Genomic DNA, 22,560 nt, shown 5'->3' on the forward strand with positions numbered 1-22,560 from the left:
TGTTTCTTAGTAACTATGACAGAGAATGCCGGGTCAGTGTTGATAATGCTCATAATTAAACAAGTTGCATATTGTTGAGTCAGGGTGTGAGTGCTGGAGCCTATGTTGGTTTCTAAAGGGGCACAGTTTGTCCTGAGATGTCAGCATTGCCGTTGCCCATGGCTCCAGGATGGAGTATTTTGTTCTCAGAAATGGGTCCAGGGCAGAATTGCATCTCTTACCATTTAAATTGAGTAAAACCAATGCTTTTTTCTGTTTTAATAGATAAACAACCTTCTAAGGAGAAAAAGAAGAAGAAAAAGAAAAGCAAAGAGGTACTGTTTAATTCCTCAGAGCTGATCTGCCATGTTATCTACCAACCAAGAACAGGGGTGGCCTTCTGTGGTGTCCTCTGGGGACCTGGTGGACTCCCTTCCATGTTCACATCCTGCAGCTGATGTGTGCCTCCCAGGCTCTGCAGACCATTGAGCTTCAAATCAATCTTTTAGAGCAGTTGAATTTTGAAAAGGGAGTGTTTGAGCTTGTAAAATACAGGATGAGGCAGAGCAGTGCATCTGTGCTGAACTGAGAGTGTTCATAGCATAGATTTTTCCCGAGCAGAGGGGTGTCCCCAGCAGACCTAATCTCAGGGACAGTGAGGGAAGTCTGCAGGAGTCTTTTTCTGTGCCATTTCTGGCTGTCCAATACCGTGGTATTGTTGGGCATAAACTGCCTGACAGACCACTGCTACATATAAGCCAGGTGGTCTGTCCACTCTTCTGTCCAAGCTTGCAGAATGGTCTTCTGGAATTAACTCCAAGCCAGCCTTAGTAGTAGATGCTTCACTCTAACCTGATCCAGTTGAAGATGTCCCTGCCCATAGCAGAGGGTTTGGACTAGGTGATCTTTCAAAGGTCCTTTCCAACCATTCTGTGATTCCCATCAGAGCCAAGTGTCAGAGCAGTATATCCTGGGTCACTGGAATACTCAGAGGATTTACTAATAAAAATGCTCTCATTTTACAGGAAGAGGACAAGTCAGTGAAAAAGAAGAGCAAACACAAGAAGAGCAAAGAGAAGGAGGAGAGCAAAGAGGAGAAAGAGAAAGAGAAAAAGAAAAAGAAAAAGAAGACCAAGGAGAAAAGCAGTGAGATAGATGAACTTGAGGCTTTTCTTGGCGGAGGAGGAGCCAGCATGAGCAAGCCACGGGGCGGGGGGGACTATGAGGAGCTGTAGGCTGGCCGTGAACTCTGCACCGTGGCTGTCTCCATCTTCTCTGACGAGTCACCCCAGGACAGGCACAGATGTGTAAAGCTTTGGCCATTTAATGTATATTCTCTCAAACCAGAGTGAGCAAAACAAAAGCTTTACATCTGTGTGTGCTGGCCTGGTGCATCGTTACACAAATGAAATGCAGCTGAGATGTACGTGAGCCAGGGGAAGGTTCGGGGTACAGCTTCCAGGCTGTCGGCTTTTCTCCTTCCAGAGATGCCCCGTCGGGTCGCTGGCAGGGTGTGGGGGTGAGGGGACCTGCCTCCTGCTCCGTCCCTGCTGCATTCCACTCCTGCACACTTGAAATTCCTGTCTTGTTAAGAGGAGTACAAAAACATGCCGCATGAACGCATCATGCTCGACTGTCTCAAGTCTTTAACTTCTTATCCTTCCTATTTTTTTAAGGAGAAAGGTGATATTGGCCATAGCTTCACCCAGCAGTTGATGAGCTTTAAGTCAAGCAGATCATCTATGGTACAGCTCTCTAAAGTAGCAGGCGCAGAGCCAGCATGAAAGAGAGTGTGTGTGGTTTTTGAAGCCCTTTGAATGGGATCTTTCTGCACAGCAGCTTAATTAGCCCTCACTGGTGCTGCTGTTGGAATTCATGAAGCCCATTGATTTCCGTGGCCCCAGTGTCTCAGACACTACGTGTAAGCTGCTATGCAGTTTGGAAAAACAATGCAAAGTGGAAAGATAACCTGAAAGAGAGAGAAAAATCAGTGCTTTTCTGCACTTCCCACTCTTAAATTTGCATATTCTAGAATCCCCTCCCACCGGGACCTCTCAGGGACATGACTCCATAAGGAAATGAAGATATCTAGAGCTTCAGAATTGGCTACAGGGCAGTGTTGGCATGGCAAGGCATTTGCTTCTCAGGCATTTTACAGTCAGGCTGTAAAGCCCCAGCTGCCGCTCTGCACCGAGAGGGACCAGCACTGCAGCTCAGCAGCGTCCGTCCTGCTTCAGCTTCTGTCCATACTGCAGCCAGCCAGCGTGCTGCCTTTCCTGCCCCAAGCAGAGCCCCCTCTGCCTTGTGTTCGGGAAGCCTTTTAGTTTTTGCTTTGAACGTAAACCTGTGGATTGGTACCTGCTCAGCAGCCATTGGATGGGCACTATGGCCACCCATGGCGCTCACCTTGCCTCAGTGAGCAGCCTCTGTGTTTGATGGAGTGGTCAGTACTCTGTGCTCCTCCTGATTTGGTTCTGGGGTCCCTTGCTCAGCTCGGACGGTGAAGCTCCCTCCAGGTTCTGTGCATTACATTTCCCTCTTGCTTGTAAGTTGATTTGAGGTTTGGTTTTGTTCTCTCTCTCCCCTTTTTGTTGTAAAATGTCAACCATGAAATCCAAACTGGAGTTTCCTTCTGTGTCCCTATCAAGCAATGTGTTCTTTTGATCCATTATCCACTCCAGAGCTGTCTTGACCAGCAGGCATTCTCCCGCTCCATTTTTCTTTTTGTTGCCCACAAAATGCACTTGTAACCATTTCCCTATAAAACAAATTGTTTTTTTGCTGCATGAGCAGTGTATCATTCAGGTCTGTTTGCCATTAGCATTTGCCTCCTCTGAGCATTCCACATGACACTGTAGGGAAATTGCGTGGGACTGTTCAAACTGCACATCTGGGGAGGAAAAGGAAGATTGGGACAGGACCGGTTTGCAGCCCCTCATGCATGAAGGCAGGTGGGCACTTGAGCCTCAGCTGCTGCAGTCCTGAAAGCATTTCTGTTCCACCAGGATTTTGGGTCATGTTCTATTTCTGCATCGAAAACCCCTGGTACAGTCCATTCTGACCATAAAGCTCTGTTGTACACCTGCCTCTGCACATCTTCTTCTCCCTCAGAGCGCTCCTGCCTGGGCTCAGGAACCATGTGTCCCTCCACACCCTGTCACAGAGGGGTGTCTCCCTGCCCCTCCCCAGGCTGCTGTGTTCCCAACCTCACAGAATGGGGCATGGACTTAAAAAATCAGTCCAAAAAAAGGAGCTGAATGTAAAAACCGTGAACTCTTTCCCCAAAACCGAAGTCTGCCCTGAGGGAGCTGTCGCTTTCCCCAAGTGTGGAGAGGTCAGTGGTTTTGGTCAGATGTGGTTAGCAGGGGGCTGTACTGGTGCCCCGTCCCTCCTAACACCAGTGCTCTCCTCGCTTTGTCTGGCACCTGGGCCAGGTTTGCCGCTGTAGGAGCCTTCACGCTCCCTGTGGCTTGTCAGCACAAGGAGCTGTGGCAAAAACAAAGAATAGTCATTTTGTTCTAAAATACTCCTGTAAAGAGGAAAAGCAGATGTGGGAACTGGCTCTGCTTACACTAGAGCCCCAGGAGGGTGTGTGGCACGGTTTGACTTTTGCAGCGAGGCCAGAGAAATCCTACCCTGTGGGTGAAGCAGGAGTGTGGAAGGGAATAGCAGCAAGAAGGCACTTTTTATAATATACACAAAATCACAGGCTGATTTGGGTTTGGAAGGGACCTTAAAGTTCATCTTGTTCCATCCCCCTGCCATGGGGGACACCTTCCACTAGACCATGTTGCTCCAAGCCCTGTCCAACCTGGTCTTTTTAGACTTAGGCTTCTCCCTTTTCCAGGGGATGCTGAACTGGTTCAGGCTACAGTGTGAGGTGTGATCCAGAGCCAGCAAGTGTGAGGGAGGGGAGAAGGAAACAGGCCTTGTCTGAGCCAGTCTCTCCCATGCCCAGCCTTTCAAAGAAGCTAAATATAAAAAGTATGTGTACATGCCTGTCATTAGGGGGAAGCTTCTGCAGGACCACATTGATATAAATAGTTCCTCTGAGCATCTCTAGAGGTACCAGGGTATTTGCTTTTGGGTTTTATCAGTCATCAAAAAAAAAAAATCAACAGCTTGAGGCTAAGGAGCTGCAGTTTCTTGAAGCTAACACTGGCCAGAGCTGCAACATTACTGCTCCCTGGGTTTCGAGCAGTAGGAGGGAGAAGAGCAAATTGATTGCTGCAATTCAGCTGGAGCTGGTTCCTCGGCACAGCACAGGGAGCCTCGTCCATGGGGGACAGGGCACTGCCTTCTTCCCTGCCTGGCTGGGATCCACAGGACCCTCGGCCACCATCCAACTGCATCTTGGCTTCTGCTGTGCCAGCTGGGAGCCAGACTACTCGAGATAAGCCAGGAGAGTAACTCCGTGGGTGCCTGCTCCCACCCACTGTGTCCTTCCAGCCATGATGGCTCAGGTGCTGCCCCAGCCTCTGTGGGGTGTTTATTTCGGGAGTGTTCCTTGCTGTACCCCCCCTTGGAGTGAGACAATCCGATGTGACAGTTCACAGCTCCCATCACTTCCAGTGTGTGACGATGCAGCTGCTGTGGTGGGACGTGACTGACGTTCTGATCTCAGCAGGCTTCACCTGGCTGCCTGGCAGCCCTGTGGCTCCTCAGCTGGGAGTTGGTTTTGGGGAGACCTTCCAGCTGCCCCGGAGTGACCTGACTCCTCTGTGCTGTACCTGTTCTCCCCAGGGATTCCTCCTGTGTGCACAGCATTTCCCTCCTGATGGCCCCGGTCTCGTTTGCACAGGTGGCTGCCCCTGCCTGCTAAAAAAGCTCTTCCTTATGTTGATCTGTTAGTGGCTGTCACAAAAGTCATCCCTGCAGGAGATCCAAGCTGCTGAGCCGTGTGCCCCAGCCCTGCAGGGCCTGTGCTGAAGGGATCGTGGCTCTGATGCCTGGCCTGTGGCTGCCTCTTTCCCCTGTCAAACACCATGTAGGGAACCAGCACCAGGACAGGCCCCTGCAGCCCCCACCGCCACTCCAGATCAGTTTTTGGCATCCCTGGATTTCACCGACTGTGGCAGGAGGTTGGAACCAGCTGATCTCTAAGCACTAAGTTGGATCTTCCAACCCAAAGCGCTCCCTGATTCTATAATCCCTGTGGAAAGTTGTCCATCACCTTCTGCCTTGGGGTCTGGATCCCTTTCCCCACCCACGGCGTGGGATGGCCCAGTTCTAGTTCCGTTTCCATCTGAAGAACCATTGCAATGCTTTGAAGGATGGGGAAAGGGAACTCCAGGGGTTTCTCAGGGGTCTTTTCAGGCCCTGAGCCTGGAGGGGAGAGATGCTCCCCCTCCCCCCCCGCACGTGGCCCCATGGCCGGCAGGGAGACAGGACACCGGGCGTGGAGAGGAGGCAAGAGCGAGTTTATTGTTGGGGATGTTACATTTATAGGGTTTAGGAGGATTCACAGAGTAACCAATTAGAAGTCTCAAGGGGCTTACAGGAACACCCAATCACAGGAAGGAGTTAACAAAGACCAGTGGGAAACACCTCAGGACACCTTCCCAGGACATTCCTGCATGGATAACATGGGGGGTGCTGGGAAGAAGAAGCATGTGTCTGCAAAGAGACCACCAAAAGCCATTTTAAAACCTGTTTAAACCACAGTTTTCCCATATAATGCAAGTTTAGTGTTACATTGGGGCTTGAGAGCTGTCTGATCATTGCCATCCAGATTTATTCCTGGACAATTTATACTGATTTGTTCCTTTGCTAGAACTGTGGTTTAAGTACTGCTCCCTCTTCCCAGCCCTTTGTCAAAGGGGCTCTATCCCTGCTCTGCCATTTTCCTGTGGGCCAGTCCATCCCACAGCTGTGCCTACTGGCACCAATTCCCCTCAGAGTTCATCTTTCTGTGGTCGTGCCAGTCCAGCTGAGGTCATGCCAGGGCTGGTTCTTAATGATTCCCATACAATCCCTCTCCTGCTGACCCTGGGATGGGACTGGCCTTTTCCACAGCTGTATCCTGGCTCACCAGTGCACATGGCCTCTGTCATTCTCCGTAGTTAATGCCAAGGGCCATGTGCAAGGAGTGCCCCAATGCTGCCCTTTGGGGGATACAGCTTCACCCTATTTCTGTTGCTTCCATAAGGTTATAACAAGGTTTTTTCCTGGCTTACCAAGGCCCCAGGGTGGGAATTTGCTTCCTTCCCCCCAGCAGTGAACATGAAAAGGTCATTGGAACTCGAGTTTTAGCAGGACACAAAATGAATGTGTGAGGCTGTGGGTGCTCTTGGAGGCTCAGGGGGGCTGTGGTGCCGGAGATAAACCTGGCTGCCCCCAGGCCTGGTGCAGAATGGACTTGGGCAGGGGCTGGCCTGGGGGCACAGTGGTTTTGCTGCCTGCAGCATCCCTGCATCCGAGGGTCCAGCTGGTCGGAGAGCCCAGGGTGGTTGCCTGTCCTTTGGGATGCCCCGAGCAGCCAGATGAGTGATGCTGGGGAAATCCCGCAGTAGGACGGGCTTAGGGACCGGGGCTGTAGCCTAGCAACAGCCTCAATCATGGCATAATATAATTAATCCAGCACTGGTTCAGTCTGATGCGTAAAGATACCAGAGCAAGTGGCTGAGCCTTTTTAACTTGTAGGTTTGCCTCCAAAACCAGCCTGCAGTGTCTCAGGCATGCCTGGAGTGTTCCTGGCCTGAAGGTGCTCCTCGGTGAGTATCCAGACTTCCTCTTCCGACCCCTTGTTGAGTAAAGGGGATTATCCTCTGGCACCTTCAGTGAGCCATCGTGGGCAATCCCACTGGGTCCCACGGGCTCAGGCGGACCCTAGCAGGGTGAGGTGTGGCAAGGTTGGCTAAACTGGGGATTCAGGCATGGAGCAGCCTGTTGGGAACAGGACAGCATTCCAGGTTAAAGCAGAAGTGTCTGCATGCATATGTGCTCTGCTTGGAGCTGCATGCAGGATACTGCCGTAGGGCAGCCAGCCAGCTTGGGAACCCCTAAAATTCCTGGCTATCCCCAGGTTGTTGGCAGGCTCTGCCTTAGGGCAGGAGCAAAGAGGGGAGACAGTGGTGCAGCTTTCCATCACCACAGAGGGGAGATGGAGGAAGAGGGGGTTCCTGGCGGCGAGGGACACCTGCGGGATGCCAGTCCTGCCCCTCCCTCCTCCAGGTTGGCGTGTGTTAGCACTGAGAACGCTCCCAATGCCTGAGGCAGCTGCAGCCAGAGCCTGAGCTGGTATCTGCAGGCTGGAGAAACGCCCCTCCCTGTGCCATTAGCAGGCAGCGGCTCCGTGACAGCCAGCCGTGGCCTGGCTGCCAACGGCACTGCCGGTGCTGGAGCCATCACTGGCTGTCACTGCGAGGGGCACGAGTTACCAATGCTGAGTGTGGCATCCCTGGGGTGGGCTGGAGGGATGCCCAGCACCCTGCCCAGTGCTGAGGCACAACGCCCATCATGCACTGGTGGCAGGGCAACACCAAGATCCCTCCTCGCAGCCACCATGGAGGACAGGGGCATCCAAAACAGGGTGTCTTCTTACCTCTGGCCCTGCTGTGGGTCAGCAGATGAATACCCCGTGCCTGACCTCCAGACTGGTTTCCTGGCTGGCCTTTGAGGACCAACCAGTCCTTCCCAAGGAGGCCAACAGGAATGTGGGGTTACAGTTTTCTGTGCAGGCAGGACCCCTCAGCAGCTGCTCTACAGGCTTCACTTCACCCTTGTGTGCCACCAAAGCTATGAGGGCTGCGGGGCAGGGTCCAGCTCCCTCCCTAGACTATGAGCAGGCAGCAGGGCCTGGCTCCTCCCGTGGTTCAGAGCTGGAGGCAGGGAGGGGATGTGAGGGAGAAAGGAGGAGAGAAGCCGAAAAGAGGGGAGACCCTCCTGTCCCCAGCCGGGCATCACGCTGATGCCAGCCAGCTCTGGAAAAGGAGAGCATTGCCCCCAGACAGGTGCAGGGGCTGGCAGCAAGTGTCTCATCCCATTCCAGCTCTGCCTCTCCCAGCTGTGGGATCCCCGCATTGCCTTGGAAACAGGGGATTTCAAAGCAGCTTGCAGTGGTGCTGCCTGCTGTGGGGGCAGAGGCCCAGGCCCATGCCACTGCCCTGCCCTCTGTGTGCCCCCAGTCCTGCCTTTGCTGCTCCCCCCTCAGCCCTTTCCTGTGGGCAGGGGTGTGGCAGCAGCCAGACCCATCTCGGCCCCCCCAGAGCTGGTCCTGTAGTGAGTGCTCTGTGCCCCCACACCGTGACTGCCCGTGCCAGAAACAGAGAACCTGAGCAAAGGGAAGGTATCAAATATTTATCCCTGCTGTGAATTGAGCAGGGTAGGAGGGAGCAGGGCGGTCCCTCCCCACTGCTTGGGTGGTTGCAGCACCCGTGAGGAGGAGCCAGCAGCCACCCCCTGCCCACAGGCCTGGCCAGTCCCAGCTGCTGCCCCTTCCCATGGAATCACAGCCCACGGGGGCACGGCACAGATCCGGCATCGCCTTCCAGTGCTCCGTAGGGCACCTGACCTGCTCCTCTCGCCTGGACGCCGCGGTCGGCCAGGGATTTCTGCTGCATTCGGGAAGCCAAGTGGGAGTCAGCGGCCTCCTCCAGCTGCCTCACTGGAGCTGCTCACGCTCGGCTCGAGCCGTGCCCAGCCCGTTCCCGGCAGAGCCGTCACCCCGCGGGTGCAATCGCCCTGACGCCGGTCCCGTCTCGCAGGTGGCCCCGGGGACAGGCTGGTGGTGCCTGCGCCGCGCTGTCGCTTCCCATCGAGGGCCCCGTGCTGAGCTGCCCAGCCTCCCCCATTCTGCCGTGCCGTGGACGCCACCCAGCACAGCCAACACCGGGATCGCCGTGCCCAGGGCAGGGGAGCCCAAACTGCCACCCGCGGTCTGTCAGGTCAACACACCCCCCACCCCAGACAGCTCCGGGCACCTGCAGACAGGATCAGGCCGCCCTGTCCCCTGGACTGCCAAGGGCACCCCATGGGAGGGCAGCTTGGCCCCCGGCTCCCCAGTTTGGGCATTTTGGGAACCTACTGGCTGCTTGACATCTGCCAGCCTGTCATGTCCTGTGGAACAGGTCCCAAAGCGCAGCTGGCACTGGCCTGGCTGCCCGGTCCGTCAGGTGAGGATGTGCTGTCTCGCTGTCCCTCAGTAACGTGCCTGGCCCAGGACAGAGGTGGAAATTGTTCCTTTGTGTTTAACATCCTCCCAGGTATTTTTCCCCAGTTGCTTCAGAGTTTCTCTAATCATCTCCTTTTGCTCTCAGAGTGGGCCGTGCTGGGTTCCCCTGGCAGCACCACATCAGTGCCCCAGTCCCACTGCCAGACTGGAGCTGCCAGAGGGTTATGGAATCTTATAAAATAGAGACAAACAGTATATTCAAACAAGATTTATTTTATAAACCAGATAAACCAATTAAAGCTTCCCCAACATTTGAATACACATTCATGATGTCAAATGGAATTGGTGCTGCCTGTCTTTCTTGAGAATTCTCAAGATTTTAGGACAGCTAACGTGGAATGTGCAATCACTCCGCAGTAAGGTGCTGACTCAGCCTCAAGGAGTTCCCTTGGGCAGTGTCCCACCACATGGGAAGAATCCCTGATGGCAGTCCTGCTGCTCCAAGGGGGATGGGCTCCACTGACCCCCAGTGGGGCTTGTGGTCAGATCGTGGAATCACAGACTGGTTTTGTCAAAGGACCTTAAAATGTATGTCATTCCACCCCCTGCCATGGGCAGGGACACCTTCCACTAGCCCAGGTTGCTCCAAGCCGCATCCAACCTGGCCTTGGACACTTTCAGGGTTGGGGCAGCCACAGCTTCTCTGGGCAACCTGTGTCAGGGCCTCCCCACCCTCACAGGGAAGAATTTCTTCCTAATTTCCAGTCTACCCTGCCCTCCTTCAGCTTAAGGCCATTCCCATTTGTCCTGTCCCTCCAGTTCCTTGTCCCAAGTCCCTCTCCAGCTCTCTTGGAGCCCCTTTAGGCACTGAAGGGGGCTCTCAGGTTTCCCTGGAGCCTTCTTTTGTCCAGGCTGAACACCCCCAGCTCTCTCAGCCTGTCTCCAGAGAAGAGGGGCTCCACCTCTGTTCTGTCAGCTCTCCCTGGTTAGTGTCTGACCTTCTGTCTCACCACAGCTGCCACACAGAGGTGACAGGGTCACCTGCCCAGGGGCAGCTAGTGCTACAGCTGAGATCAGTGTCTGGAGGGCCTCCATCTCTGCTGGGGTGGGTGCTGCTGCCACAGGGATCCCAGGGAAAACCTCCCCTCGCTGCCCACCTCCTGCCCATACCTACCTCCCAGTGAGGCTCTGACCCTCCTGGCAGAGGGGGGCAGCATTTTGCAAATGCTCAGAAAGGTCTTTCTAGAGCTTCAAAATTGCTCTATGCTGACCCAGTCAGAGCTGTCGCCCCCCCCCCCCCCCCCCATATCCCTGTGGTCCCCACCAGCCTCCCTGTCCCTGTTCCTGACCACATGTCCCTGTCCCTCTGTCTCCTGATGTGACATGAGGTTTGGGGGCAGAAGAGCCCCTGCCCAGCAGGTTTGGGGACTGGCCTCTGCTGCCCTGCCAGGCCCCACCAGGGTCAGCATCCCTGGGGCAGGCATGGGGGGATCCCTCTGTTGGGTGGCCCCTTCCTGCTCTGAGTTGCACCAAGGGGCACGGGGGGGCTGGATCAGGGGATCTGATGTCCTGAGCATCAAATCTCGCACTGAGCTCTTGGCATGGCCCCAGCTGGTCCTTGAGGAGGGCTGGTGATACAACTCCCACCCAGCCTTGCAGCTGTGCAGGACAGATGTCAGCCCCGCACGTCCCCCCAAGCTGAGATCTGCCCTGCTTGAAGTCTGGCCAAGTGCCCAGCATCACTACAGACCCACACAGGTGACCTGTGGGCACGCTGTTCCTCCGCGCCTCAGTTTCCCCCTTGGACAGAGCCTGGCAAAATTGAGTCTGTCACATGCAGACTCACTGACGAGGGACACACTGTCAGGGCTGCTGGGGAAACTGAGTCACGGGGACACAGTGCATTGTGGCTCTGCTCTCTGTCGGGCTTGGGGGAGGACCCAGCACTGAGGAGGCAGAGACCCCCGCAGAAAGGGGAGTTTGCCCCCACACGGACCCGGCGTGGCTGCTCCTGGTCCTAATGACCAGCCAGGGCAGGGCAGCACAGCCACGCACTCCACACACAGGGACAGGAGCTGCTTCTGCTGGGGACAGGCATCAGGCTGGCCTTTTCCTTGTAGGATTGCAGGAACAAGCCCTGGCTCGTGTGATCCCTCTGGCCACTCATGTGCCCCTTCCCGGCAGGACAGGGCCCCAGCAGCTCGGCCAGGAACAAGCCTGGACCCGCCCAGCCACGGCGAGGGCCCAACACCCCTGTCCTCTGCAAGGAGTAAGGGACAGGCCCATCCCTCCCTGCAGAGCTCTGCTGGCCATGTGGCTGTGCCAAGGGGATCCCCTCCATCTGAGGGGCTGCCACTCCTGTGGGCAGTGGGCCCAAGGTGGGGGGCAGCTCCCTCCCAGCCACTCAACCATTCTCAGCACCTGAGGCTGGGCTGGAGCTGTCCTCCCAGCCTGTGTGCCCCAGACCGGGTGCCCAGGGTGTCACAGCCCAAAGCAGCAGCGTGGCCCAGTGCTCGGGAAGGTGACAGCTCTGAGCAGCCAGCACAGCCACAGCCCTCCGCTCCAACCTCCTCTGCAGGATCTTCCCCTTCCCCTCTCCCCCAGGCTGTCACTGGCTCGAGAAGGAGGAAGAGGAGGAGGAGGTGAAGGAGATGAAGGAGGAGGAAGTGTCAACAGCCCCATTGCACATGCCATGGCGCTGCCATGTCCGGTGTATGGAGACATGCCCATGGTCCATTTGGATCCCTCAGCACTTTGCAGCCTGGAATAGCAGCCACACAGGGGGAGCAGATGGTCCCGTTGTCCCCTGCCATGGGACTTGGGGGATGTGGTCCAGCCAGTTTGTCCCCTGATTTTGGAGCTGTGGTTGCTCCAAGGCACAGAGCTCTAGACAGGTGACCTTAATCCATGCAGGTGTCAGGGAGGCCACAGCTGCATGGACAGAGGGTGGCACTGAAGGAGATGCCCTCAGGGCAGGTGTCGCTGTGCCTACCTGGCAGCATCCTTCTCCATGCTGGGAAAACCCTGCTTTCCCGTAGGGATGGTCTTCTGCATCCCTCGGGTGATTGCACCTTTGGGGGACGCAGAGCCCAGCTGGTGCTCCTGTGTGCATCAGCAGCCGCGTCACGGTGCCACTGGTGCTCAGCCCTGGCAGGGGGCTGGCTGGCACAGGGCAGCAGCAGGCAGGAGCAGATGGAGCAGCACGGCAGTGGCCGCGGGGGCAGGAAGCCGGGGGCAGCAGGAGCGGCTGGACCAGCAGCGAGAGCCCTGTGTCCTGCAGAGAGGAAAATGGAAGCGCTGGGGGGGGGTGATGGGGCCCGTCTGAGCATGGCACAAGGGGGCCCCGGTGGTCTCTTGGCCCAGTGTGTGCAGCAGGGACAGGCTGACCCTGCTCCCAGCTCCTCCCCCCAGCTCTTGTCTCACTCATGAGTGCAATGAGTTTCTGGAGCTCAACCTGGCCCCAGGCAGGGCACATGCTGCTGGTCCCAGTAGGCTCAGCAGTGCCCACAGTTCCCAGAGAGCGCCAGGGGCATTCCTGCAGGAATCACAGCAGTGCCAGCCCATGGAAGGCTGCCCAGCCCAGCTCTGCCTGGTGCAGGCAGCAGTGATGGTGGAAGGATGTTTGTGTTGCCACAGTGGAGGGAGGAAAGGGTCTTGACTACAGGGATTTTGAATCAAGCAAATGCCACGGTGCACCTGCTTTGGATCAGGGCTCAGAGCCACAGCAGTCCCTGGCAGGTCCTCAGGGCCATGCCCATACCGGGGCACCCACAAGTGCTGGAGCTGCCCTTGGGGCTGTGGGCAGCAGAGGGTGGCTCAAGGAAGGGGGAGATGGGGAAACTGAGGCAGAGCTGTGACGTGGGAGCCGTGCTGTACTGGGAGCTGCTTTGGCCAGGTATGCTGGGAGCTGCTCTGTGCAACGTCTGCCCATCTCCATCCCTGAGGATCCCCATGGGCTCTGGCTGCCACAGGCAGCGACAGTCCCAGAGCCTCTGGGAAAACGAGGCCATTCCATGGAGGAGCTTAGCAGGGGATTTCCCTGCCCAGTTAGCCCCAGCTGCACAGGGCCACGGTGATGGGCCAAGGTCAGGCAGGACAGGCCTGGGAGGCTGCCAGTACTGGGGGTGCTGTTGAAGCTGGGGGGCTGCTGGCACTGGAGTGATGCTGGCACTGAGGGGTGCTGGCACTGGGGGGGCTGATGGAACTGGGGGGATGCCGGTGCAAGGGGAGGGGGCCCGCACGGGCCGTGGGATCTCTGAACACGATATGGAACTGAGCCCCCCTGCAAACCTCTGGTGCCCAGGGACACCGGTGGTCCTGCGGGCACCCACACCCATGGTGCAGGGAACCCCCCCGAGGGACGGCACCGGGCGCCCACCAGACCCTGCCCAGGGGATCCCAGGGATGCTGCGAGGGGCGGGGACAGGGCCGCAGATGGGACCGGGATAGAGCGGAGCCGGGCGCGGGACCGGGGATGGGGATGGGGATGGGGATGGGGACCGGCCCGGGGGCGGCGCCGGGGGAGGCTCCGGTGCCGGCCCCGTTGGTAACTCCGCCTGCCATATTTATGGCAAAACAAGCGGCGGCGGAGCGTCGGGCCGAGCCGTGCCCTGCCAAGCCGAGCCGAGCCGAGCCGAGCCAGATCGGGCGGAGCCGGCCCATGGCCTCCCGAGCGGCGGCATCCCCAGCCTAGCGCGGCGGCAGCGGAGGCTGCCGGGGCGGCGGGCGTGGAGCAGGTAAGGGGGTCCCGGGCAGGGGGCTGGGGTTTGCTGTACCACCGGGGGCTCCGGCCGGGCTATCTCCTCGTGGCTCCCCGGATCATCGCATCGCATTACATCCCAACCTCCCGCTTCACTCCCCCGTGTTCCACATCCCCATCCCATCCTCCCGAGATCCTCCCGGGCCGTCCCAACCCCCTGGCTCCCCTCATTCTCCCCGTACCATCCTGCTGTGCCCCATATCCCTCTTCTCATCTCCCTGTGCGCTCTCCACCCCTCCAGCCCCCCGGCCATCCCAATTCCGCGTTCCCGAGCCGAGTCATCCCACCCCATCCTACCCGTATGCCCGTAATCCTCTCGTGTGCCCCATCCCCATCCCATTCCCATCCCTATCCTATCCCATCTCCAATCCCATCCTCACCTCCATCTGCATCCCATCCCGCCGCAGTGCCCGGGCCGAGCCATCTCTCCCCGGTGCCCGGCTCAGCACCCTGCGGGGCCCAGCGGGCCCCGTGCCGGTGCGCAGGGGGGTGGGGGTGCCCGGGGTCACCGCCCCGGCGTCTGCGACAGTGCCTGGGACAGCCCCGCTCCCTCTAGGGGCTGCCCCACGCATCCTCGACCCAGCCCCGGCCCCAATCGCCCCCCCCTCCCGCGGTGGTCGCAGCACCCCCCCTCCGCCCGGCCGTGCCCGTTTGCGGGTGCCCTGCAGGGTGGGGGACTAGAGGGGCCAGGAGTCAGGGCGTCCCCTGCACCCTGGGGTGCTGGTCACACCAACCTGGATGCCGGCACCGGGGGTACCCTCCTGGGCTGGGGGTGCTGCTCCCCCCCGGCAGGATGAGCCCTTCCGGAGGCACAGGCAGGGTGGAGGCTGGGCAGCCGTGTTTGCCTGGGGGGCTCCGGATGGGCGAGAGGGGATGTGGCAGTGCCGGGGGCACACAAGCTCTGAGGCACAGGCAGGGCCACAGGGCTGGGGGGCACAGGGCTGTGTGGAGGGGCTGCATGATGTGCAGGGCGGGCAAAGCCGTAGGGGTGTAGGGCACCGTGTGTCGGGGGGTGTCCTGGGGACGGCACAGGGGGAAGTGTCTATTTGCCATGTACACGGGGCAGGGGCCCGGGGGGATGACGGGCTACCTCACCACGGGCTGTGCCAGCTGCCAGCTCCCGGGGCAGGCAATCCGCAGGGAGCGGCGGCCGTCGGTGCTCTGGTGGCACACACACGGCACACAGGCCTGTGCGCAGCGGTGCTGGCAGTGTCAGGGCACAGCGCGCACAGGCACTGCCCCCACAGCAGCTGCTGGTGGGACCTCCAGCATCATCTGCTCGAGCAGGGTGGTTGCAGCGGCTGCAAGATGCTGCTCTGGCTGCATGTCCAAACACAGGTGCCGCTGCTGTGCTCGGGGCAGCACTCAGGGCGGTGCTGGGGGCAGTGTAGGTGCTGTTGGCCGTGCCCACGGGGCCGTGTGGGGGCAGTGGGCCCGGTGCAGCGCAGTGTGTGCTGGGGCTGCTGAGGGGTGGGGGGGGAAGTGCTGCATGCTCATTGCTCTGCATGTGCAGGCAGCATGCAGGCAGTGTGCAGGCAGCTTACCTGCTGCAGTGCCCTAGGCAGTGCTGCTGCCTGCTCAGCAGGATGTGTGTGGGCAGTAAGCAGGCAGAGTGGGCAGCAATGCCCAGGTAATGTGTGGGCAGCATGCACAGAGCACCGGCCTGCACTTGAGGCAGTGCCCCAGAGCAGGGTGTGCAGGCAGCAGCCCTTGCCACGTGCAGGGACAGTCAGCAAGTGGGTAGTGCCTTGGACGTGCCCAGGGCAGCATGGGCAGGCTGTGGGGCAATCACTGGCAGAGCAGTGTGCACAGGCAGCTCAGGCCAGGGCACAGGCAGTGTGAGCAGTGTGTGGGCAGTGCCCTGGCAGGGGCAGCCCAGGCAGCACACACCATGAGCATGGGGCAGGCAGCGGGCAGGCAGTGCACAGGCAGTGCACAGGCAGTGTGGGGTGCGTTGGCAGGGGGCAGTGCACCCCACTCCTGCACACCCCCCGTAGCCCACACGTGGCACGTGCAGGCAGCGACCCAGTTCCCGGCAGCCTCCTGCGGGTCCCTCTGGCATCTGGGGTCGCTCCTGGCCCCCAGCCCCTCGTGCTGCCACGGCCGGTGCTCACGTCTGGGGCTGTGGGGGGCTGGGTTGGGCACAAGGGCAGGACCCCACAGGGGTGGCTCCCGCCCACTCCATGGCCAGCGGCTCCTCTGAAATTGCTGCTGGCCGGTGTCAGCATCCACGGGGTGACAGAGGGTGGGAACCCCGGGCAGGGAGGCTGCTGCCTGCCAAAAGTGGGCAGCACTGAGGGTGAACGGGGATGCCCACGAGCAGGGGGGGTTGGAGAGCAGAAGGGATGCAAAACCCTTTCCCTCTGGAGGGGACTCAGTGTCAGAGGTGAGTGAGTGTGGGAGTGCAGTAGCATTGGCAGCACTGTGGGACCATCCCAGCTCCACCCCCCACGATGGTCAGGGGGTGCCCGTGGCTGTGCAAGATCTCCGCTATCCCAGCACTGCTGTGGAGTCCCAGCCCCCCACACAGCCTCCTCACACACCCACGCTGTCCTCACCCACGCTGTCCTCGCAGAGGAGGAATAATTTGGAGAAACCATGGCAACCTTGCGGCTCCATGGGTGACGGGTGCTGCTGGGTGGGTGGGGGACACACTGGTGCCTGTGGGACAGCGCCCACATTCCCAGTGCACAGAAATGTGCACAATGGCCTCACTGGGTTTGGTTCAGCAGGGGCTGTGGCTGCAGGGGTCTCTCAGGGTGCTCCCTGTGCCCCCAAGGCGTCCACGGCCCCGGCAGCAGGCCCTGCAGCACTGCTGGGGGTGCCCCAGGACCCTCATGTGCCTTGTTTATTTTGCAGTGCTGGGATGGAGCCGCCACCTCAGCCCACTCACCCCCTCCCTGCTGCTGCTGGACCAGGTAGGACCCTGGGTTATAGTTCCCTGCTCACCAGTCACCCAGACACCATGGGGAAGGGCTTCCCAACACCACCGTTGGCATCGGTGCGGTGTGAGGTGCTGTCTGCCCAGCTCCAGCCCAGTGCCCACACGCTGTAATGCAGAGGGGCCAATGCTGGGCCACCACTTTGGGGGCAAACCTGTCCTCCGAGCCCTGGAGGGAGACACTGGGACCCCCAACTCTGTCCTCCTGGCATCCTGTTCTCCCCAGCTCATGCCATGGACAGACACCCCAAACCTACTGGCTTCACCTCAGCTCCAGCATCCGCAACCCCTGGCTTTGAGGTGGGTAATGAGGGGGAATCCAGGTCCCCCTCCCCATCCCTGCATAGTCGATGTTTCTTGCCAAATAAAGTCAGTTCCTCTCCTCCAAGAAACACCTTCCCTGTGGTCCTCTGCTGCTCTTTAAAGCCAAGTACCCTTTGGTGGCCTTTGCCACCCACCTTTAGTGCATTGTGGAGCAGCCAGTATCCACTAGCGCTCTCAGGCCTGTGGTGACCAAAACAAGCAATGCTCAGAGCACATGGTGAGGTGACAGCCAGCTGAGGGTCCCCACTGTGGACAGAACCTGTGCATGTCCCTCGGTGTAGGTCACAGCCCACAGCAACTCTGGAGGGGCTGGTGGGGAAGGTCAGGGCCAACACCAATCTAGTCCTGCAGGCAAACCCCCTCCTCTGCCCCCCCAGCTCGCTCTAGGGAGCTTGTGCTGATGTCCCCATTGCCACACAGCTGTGTCACACTGTGGCTGGGGACTCTGCACACCCTGACCACTCAACAGCATCATCCTGGAGCAGTGGGGTGCAGGGTGCTGGCAATGGTGGGTGTCAGACCCTATGTCCCATGGGAGCTGGAGCCACCATCCCACTCACCCTCCAGCCTAGGGGCCGTGTCATAGTCATGGGACATTGAGAGGACAAAGCCAGTGGGTGCTGAGCCAGCACATCCCTTCTGCCACAGGGAGGCAATGGAAGAGTTACTTCTGACATGTGGGTTGGGGCACCTCTGCCACCCCCAGTGCCACCCATGGAAGCCCCAGGGAGTGATGCGGCTCCGAGCAGCCAGGACTGTGGCCACCCTACAGGAGTGTTTGTGGACCACAGTGGGTGCAGCCATCGTGGGGGGGGGGGTACAGCTCCTGCACCCCAGAGAGCCCCACGCTTCCCAGCTACCATGGTGGGTGGTCGTGGTGCCCGCTCCTGGGCCGGGCTCCTGCCTACAGTGCTGGTGCTGGGATGTGGGTGCACACAGTCCCAGGAGACCCCTCACCACTCAGGTGCTCACACCAGGGCTGGGCACACACTCCCTAAGGAAAACCCTGGCAGTGAGTCCCCCCAGCCTTGCTCAGAGCTTCTGATTCTCGTGATGCTGCAAGAGAGTCCCTGCATCCTATGGCCTAGGAACATGGCACGGTGCCTCGTGTTCTCTCCCTGCACTGAGCTGGCACCCAGAGCTGCCCGGCTGCCCCCACACATGGCCTGCCAGCCACTCCATGATTTGTACCCTGGATCTGAAGATTTTTGGCAGCTTCTTCCCCCACCTGAGATCTGACTATTAACAGCAGCAGTGGAGGCTAGGATGCCCCCGAACTCTCATTTCTGAAGAGGTGGCCAACTCCCTGCCCTGAGCCAGGAGCCATGGGGATTGATCTGAGGTCCCGCCAGGACTGAGGCGCCTCATGTGTTCTCTTGCAGAGCGGGCGACCGTCCTCTGAGGCCATCTGACAGGTGGGAGAAGAGTTGCTTTTAAGATGACACGAACAGACCCACCTGACATCCTGGTGTCCACAGTGTACCAAGACATCAAAGTGGCCATTGCAGCCCCTGGGGATTCCGTTATCTGTCAGCCCCTAGCACAATGTGACGCCTCCGCCTCCATGTCCGCATCCCTGTCCCGCGAGCCGCAGCCCTTCAACAAGCGCCATTGCAGGAGTTTTGACTTCCTCGAGTCGCTGGAAGAGCTGGGCACCCCCCCAGCCATGGAGCGCCCGTGCCCGCGCCCCGGCACGCCTGAGCCCACGCCGGGGCCGCCGGGCAGGCGGGCACCACCGAAGCAAGACCCTTACGTCGGCAGAGCCCCCGTGCCTCGGAGTGAGCCGAAGCGCCGCGCCCGCTCCAAGAGCGCTCCACGGGTGAAGTCCACCTTCACCGCGGTCCCCATTACCGTGGCAGCATCGCCACCGCCGGCCCGGCGTGGGCGGGAGGTGCTGCGGGTGGCACGGGAGCCCTCCCGCCCTGATCCCTCGCCGCGCCGCGACGGCCCGGTGCCGCTGCGGGCGCTGGCCAACGAGGTTCACCCCATCAAACTGCAGCCGCAGCGCAGCAGCGTCAGCCGCATCTCCCCGCTCTGCCTGGGCAGCAACTGCTACGAGGAGGGGCCGGGGGCCAAGGTGGGCGCCAGCCCACACGTCAAGTGCCGGGTGGACATCAAGCCGGACGAGGCGGTGCTGGTGCACACAGCGCGCAGCCAGCGGGCAGCCCCGAACCGCCCGGAGCCGCCACGCTGGCCCCGCGCCCCCGGCGCCGCCCGCAGCCTGGCCGTGCCGGGGAGCCGGCAGGCGTCCGCATCCCGCACACCCACCCCTAGCGACTCCTACAGCGGGGACGCCCCGCTCCTGCCCTATCCCGCTGAGTACTACGAGGCGGATCCCCGGGTGCTGGCGTACCAGACGGTGCCGGTGCCGGCCTCACGGGAATTCAGGGAGTACCCCGACAGGGGTTGCATGACCTTCTCAGCCGCCGGCGTCCCCGCCAAGTTCTTCTACGCGGAGGAGACAGCACGGTGCCCCAGCCCCGCCATGCCCCTCCGTAGCTCCGGCTACGCCAGCTACCCCTACCCTGGCCGCCACGCCGTGCCCCAGCCCTTCTACGCAGAGGACCCGGCCAAGGCTGCCGTCCACACGATGCCGCCCCGGACGTTGTACGTGGAGGAGGCACGGGGTTACCCAGTGCAGGAGGCGCCTGCCCGCCCCTTCTACGGGGATGAGCCCCGTTTCTATGCCCCGCGCGGGACCCCTGTCAAAACCCTCTACGCCGAGGACGCTCGGACATACCCCGCCCTCGGGTCCTCTGCCCGGCTGTTCTACGCCGAGGACTACGGGAAGTACCGGGAGCGGGAGGTGCTGTCGCGGACGTGCCCCCCACCCCGCAGCACGCAGCCCCTGCACTTCGGGGACTGGTACTGTCCCGAGCGGGCCACGCTACCCTACCAAACCCTGCAAGTGTCACGCTTCACCCCGCAGCAGGCCGGGCGCGAGGCCATGTTCTCCTCCTGGCACACCAGCTACGGCGTGACCCCGCCGCGGCTGGGCCGGGAGACCCAGCACTACTCCAAATCCTGGGATAACATCCTGGCGCCGGCGGCACGCAGGGAGGAGGCCCTGCAGCGTGGGCGCAGCTATGAGAACCTGCTCACCCAGGAGCAGCACCGTGCCTTATCCCCCGAGGAGCGCCGGCAGCCTGTGGTGATCAACCTGTCGAGCTCACCCAAGCGCTATGCCGCCCTGTCTCTCTCCGAGAGCTCCATCCTTGAGCGGGTGCATGCTGATGGCAGCCGCGGACCCCCGGGCCGCTCCTGGTACGTCACGCCCGAGATCACCATCACTGACAACGACATCCGTGCCGATGGGCTGGGCCGCAGCGAGAGGCGCTCGGCCAGCTGGGACATGCTGGATGCGGGACAGGAGCGTGGGCCCTATGCCATGCCCTGCACCCCGCAGCCTGGCCCCAGGGAGAGCAGCTCAGGGCGCCAGCGCAGCCTGGAGCAGCTGGATGAGCTGATCACCGACCTCGTCATCGACTACAAGCCAGCGCCAGGCCACCGCGCCGGGGACAGGGACAGCCTCGCCGAGCAGCTCAAGCAGCTCCTGAGCAGCAGCGCCCCGGGGCCCCCCCCGGCGGGGCGAGGGCAGGCGGGTCCCCCCCAGTGTGCCCGAGGGACCCCGACCCACAAAGGAGCAGCCAGGCCCCAGCTCTCGTGCTGGCGCCCCACGGCCCTCGCCCACCCCGCTGGCTGCCGGCCCCTTTGAGAAGTCGCCAGAGAACTGCTCGCCCGACCTGAGCGCAGAGGAGGACGACATGATGATGTGCTCCAATGCCAAGTGCCGGCGCACAGAGACCATGTTCAATGCCTGCCTCTACTTCAAATCGTGCCACAGCTGCTACACCTACTACTGCTCCCGGCACTGCCGGCGCGAGGACTGGGACACGCACAAGGCGAGCTGCGTCTACGGGCGGGTGGGTAGCGTCTGCCGCCATGTCCTGCAGTTCTGCCGGGAGAACGCTGAGGTGCACAAGGCCTTCTCACGCATTGCCAAGGTCGGATACCTCTCCCGCGGCCGCGGTGTCCTCTTCCTTGGCTTCCCCAACGCTGGCTCAGCTGAGAACTTCCTCCAGTTTGGGCTGGAGAGCCTGCTGATGTCCCCCACCTACTTGTCCCTGCGGGAGCTGGACAGCTACTCGGACAACCTGGGGGACTATGCCCGGGAGCTGCGGGAGACGGGCAACCAGTATGACCCCAACGAATGTTTCCTGCTGAATGTAACCGTGGCCGTCACCCAGAAAGTGCCGGAGAGGCCATCGCCCAAGACACAGGTGCCAACGGTCAGGAAATATGCCAAGGTGGCCTTAGCCTCCTCCAGCCCCGAGAAGAAGATCCTGAAGAAGGAGCGGGACATGGAGACATTGATCCTGACGCCACCGCCCGGCACGGCAGACATTGACAAGGAGGGGGAGGAGGGCCGGAAGGCACGGGAGATCTGCTTCATCAACATCCAGCGGGAGCTGCGCATCCGTGGCGTCTTCTTGCGCCACGAGTTCCCCGCTGTCTATGAGCAGCTCTGCGACTTCGTGGAAAGCAACAAGCGCTTCACACCCACCACCATCTACCCCATTGACAAGAGGACGGGCAAACAGTTCATGTGCATGATCATGGCAGCCTCCGAGCCCCGCACCCTCGACTGGGTGGCCAGCCCCAACCTCCTGGACGACATCATGTGAACACAGGGCGGGGGGCACCCTTGGGGCATCCCCTCTGTAGATAGGTGCTGTCCTGTTGTGGCAGTGGGACAGGGACTCCCTTGGCTGTGGCACCAAGAGGAGGGGGCTGCAGTGGGCTGCGGGTGGCCAGTAGTGCTGGAGGGACCCAAGGGATGAAGGGAGCCCAGCCCAAGGTTTGCCCTAGAGCCCAGAGCCTGGCGAGACCCCGCAGAGCCCTCTTAGGTGAGCGGTGCCTGGCCAGAGTGGGGACACTCCATGCACCCCCCAGCCCCTGCCCGCCGGACTGCCACTCACCCAGAGCCCCCTGGGGCCTGTTCCAGGGCCCTCAAGTCCAAGGGGTCCAGCAGCGGCCCCACGGCCGGGTGCTGCAGGGGGAGCTGGGCTGCACCAGGACCGTGTTCTCACCGTGTCCGTGTGTCCTGAGCGTGTCACTGCGCGAGCAGCAGGGACTGTGGAGGCCCAAGGGCGTCTGGAGGCACCTGGGCTGTCCCGGGGCCCAACGCGGGCTCCGGGCACAGAGCGGGGCAGGGCTGGGGGGTCCCCGGCCGCCGCCGAGGGAGGGCGGGCGGGGCGAGGGATCCGCAGGGGGCGGGCGGGGGTTGTCTGACTGGGTGTCTGACCGGGACCGGAAGGAATCGTCGGTAAGGGGTGACGGCGCCGGGGCCGGCGCTGCCCGGGGGTGCAGAGACGGGGAGGCAGAGCCCCGGCCGCGGCAAAGGGCCCGCGCCCGCTGTCACCCGGAGCGGCCGCAGCCCCGCTG

At 60.7% G+C, this 22,560-nt stretch overlaps 2 protein-coding genes across 4 annotated transcripts in view; both read left to right on the plus strand.

Annotated features, from left to right (window-relative positions):
* Positions 1-3,064, plus strand: part of RABL6 (RAB, member RAS oncogene family like 6) — a 55,262-nt gene extending 52,198 nt beyond the window's left edge. Inside the window, exons 14-15 of one of the 3 annotated variants that reach the window (XM_027666976.1) lie at positions 265-314; positions 1,005-3,064. In XM_027666976.1, coding sequence (XP_027522777.1) covers positions 265-314; positions 1,005-1,214 — 260 coding nt within the window. In that variant the 3' untranslated portion in view covers positions 1,215-3,064. Of the gene's footprint in view, positions 1-264; positions 484-1,004 lie in introns of those variants that run through there. The other 2 variants (XM_027666975.1, XM_027666974.1) reach the window with 2 other exon arrangements.
* A 10,518-nt stretch (positions 3,065-13,582) lies between these two features.
* AJM1 (apical junction component 1 homolog) lies at positions 13,583-22,554 on the plus strand. Its single transcript, XM_027666945.1, is given in 4 exon segments — positions 13,583-13,827; positions 16,710-16,768; positions 18,498-20,686; positions 20,688-22,554. Coding segments are annotated over 2 exon segments (3,246 nt in total). The 5' UTR covers positions 13,583-13,827; positions 16,710-16,768; positions 18,498-18,553; the 3' UTR covers positions 21,801-22,554.
* Positions 22,555-22,560: the final 6 nt, after the last annotated feature.

This window comes from Corapipo altera, unplaced genomic scaffold (assembly GCF_003945725.1).
Source record: "Corapipo altera isolate COAL_440 unplaced genomic scaffold, ASM394572v1 93, whole genome shotgun sequence".
Classification (NCBI taxonomy): Eukaryota; Metazoa; Chordata; class Aves; order Passeriformes; family Pipridae; genus Corapipo; species Corapipo altera.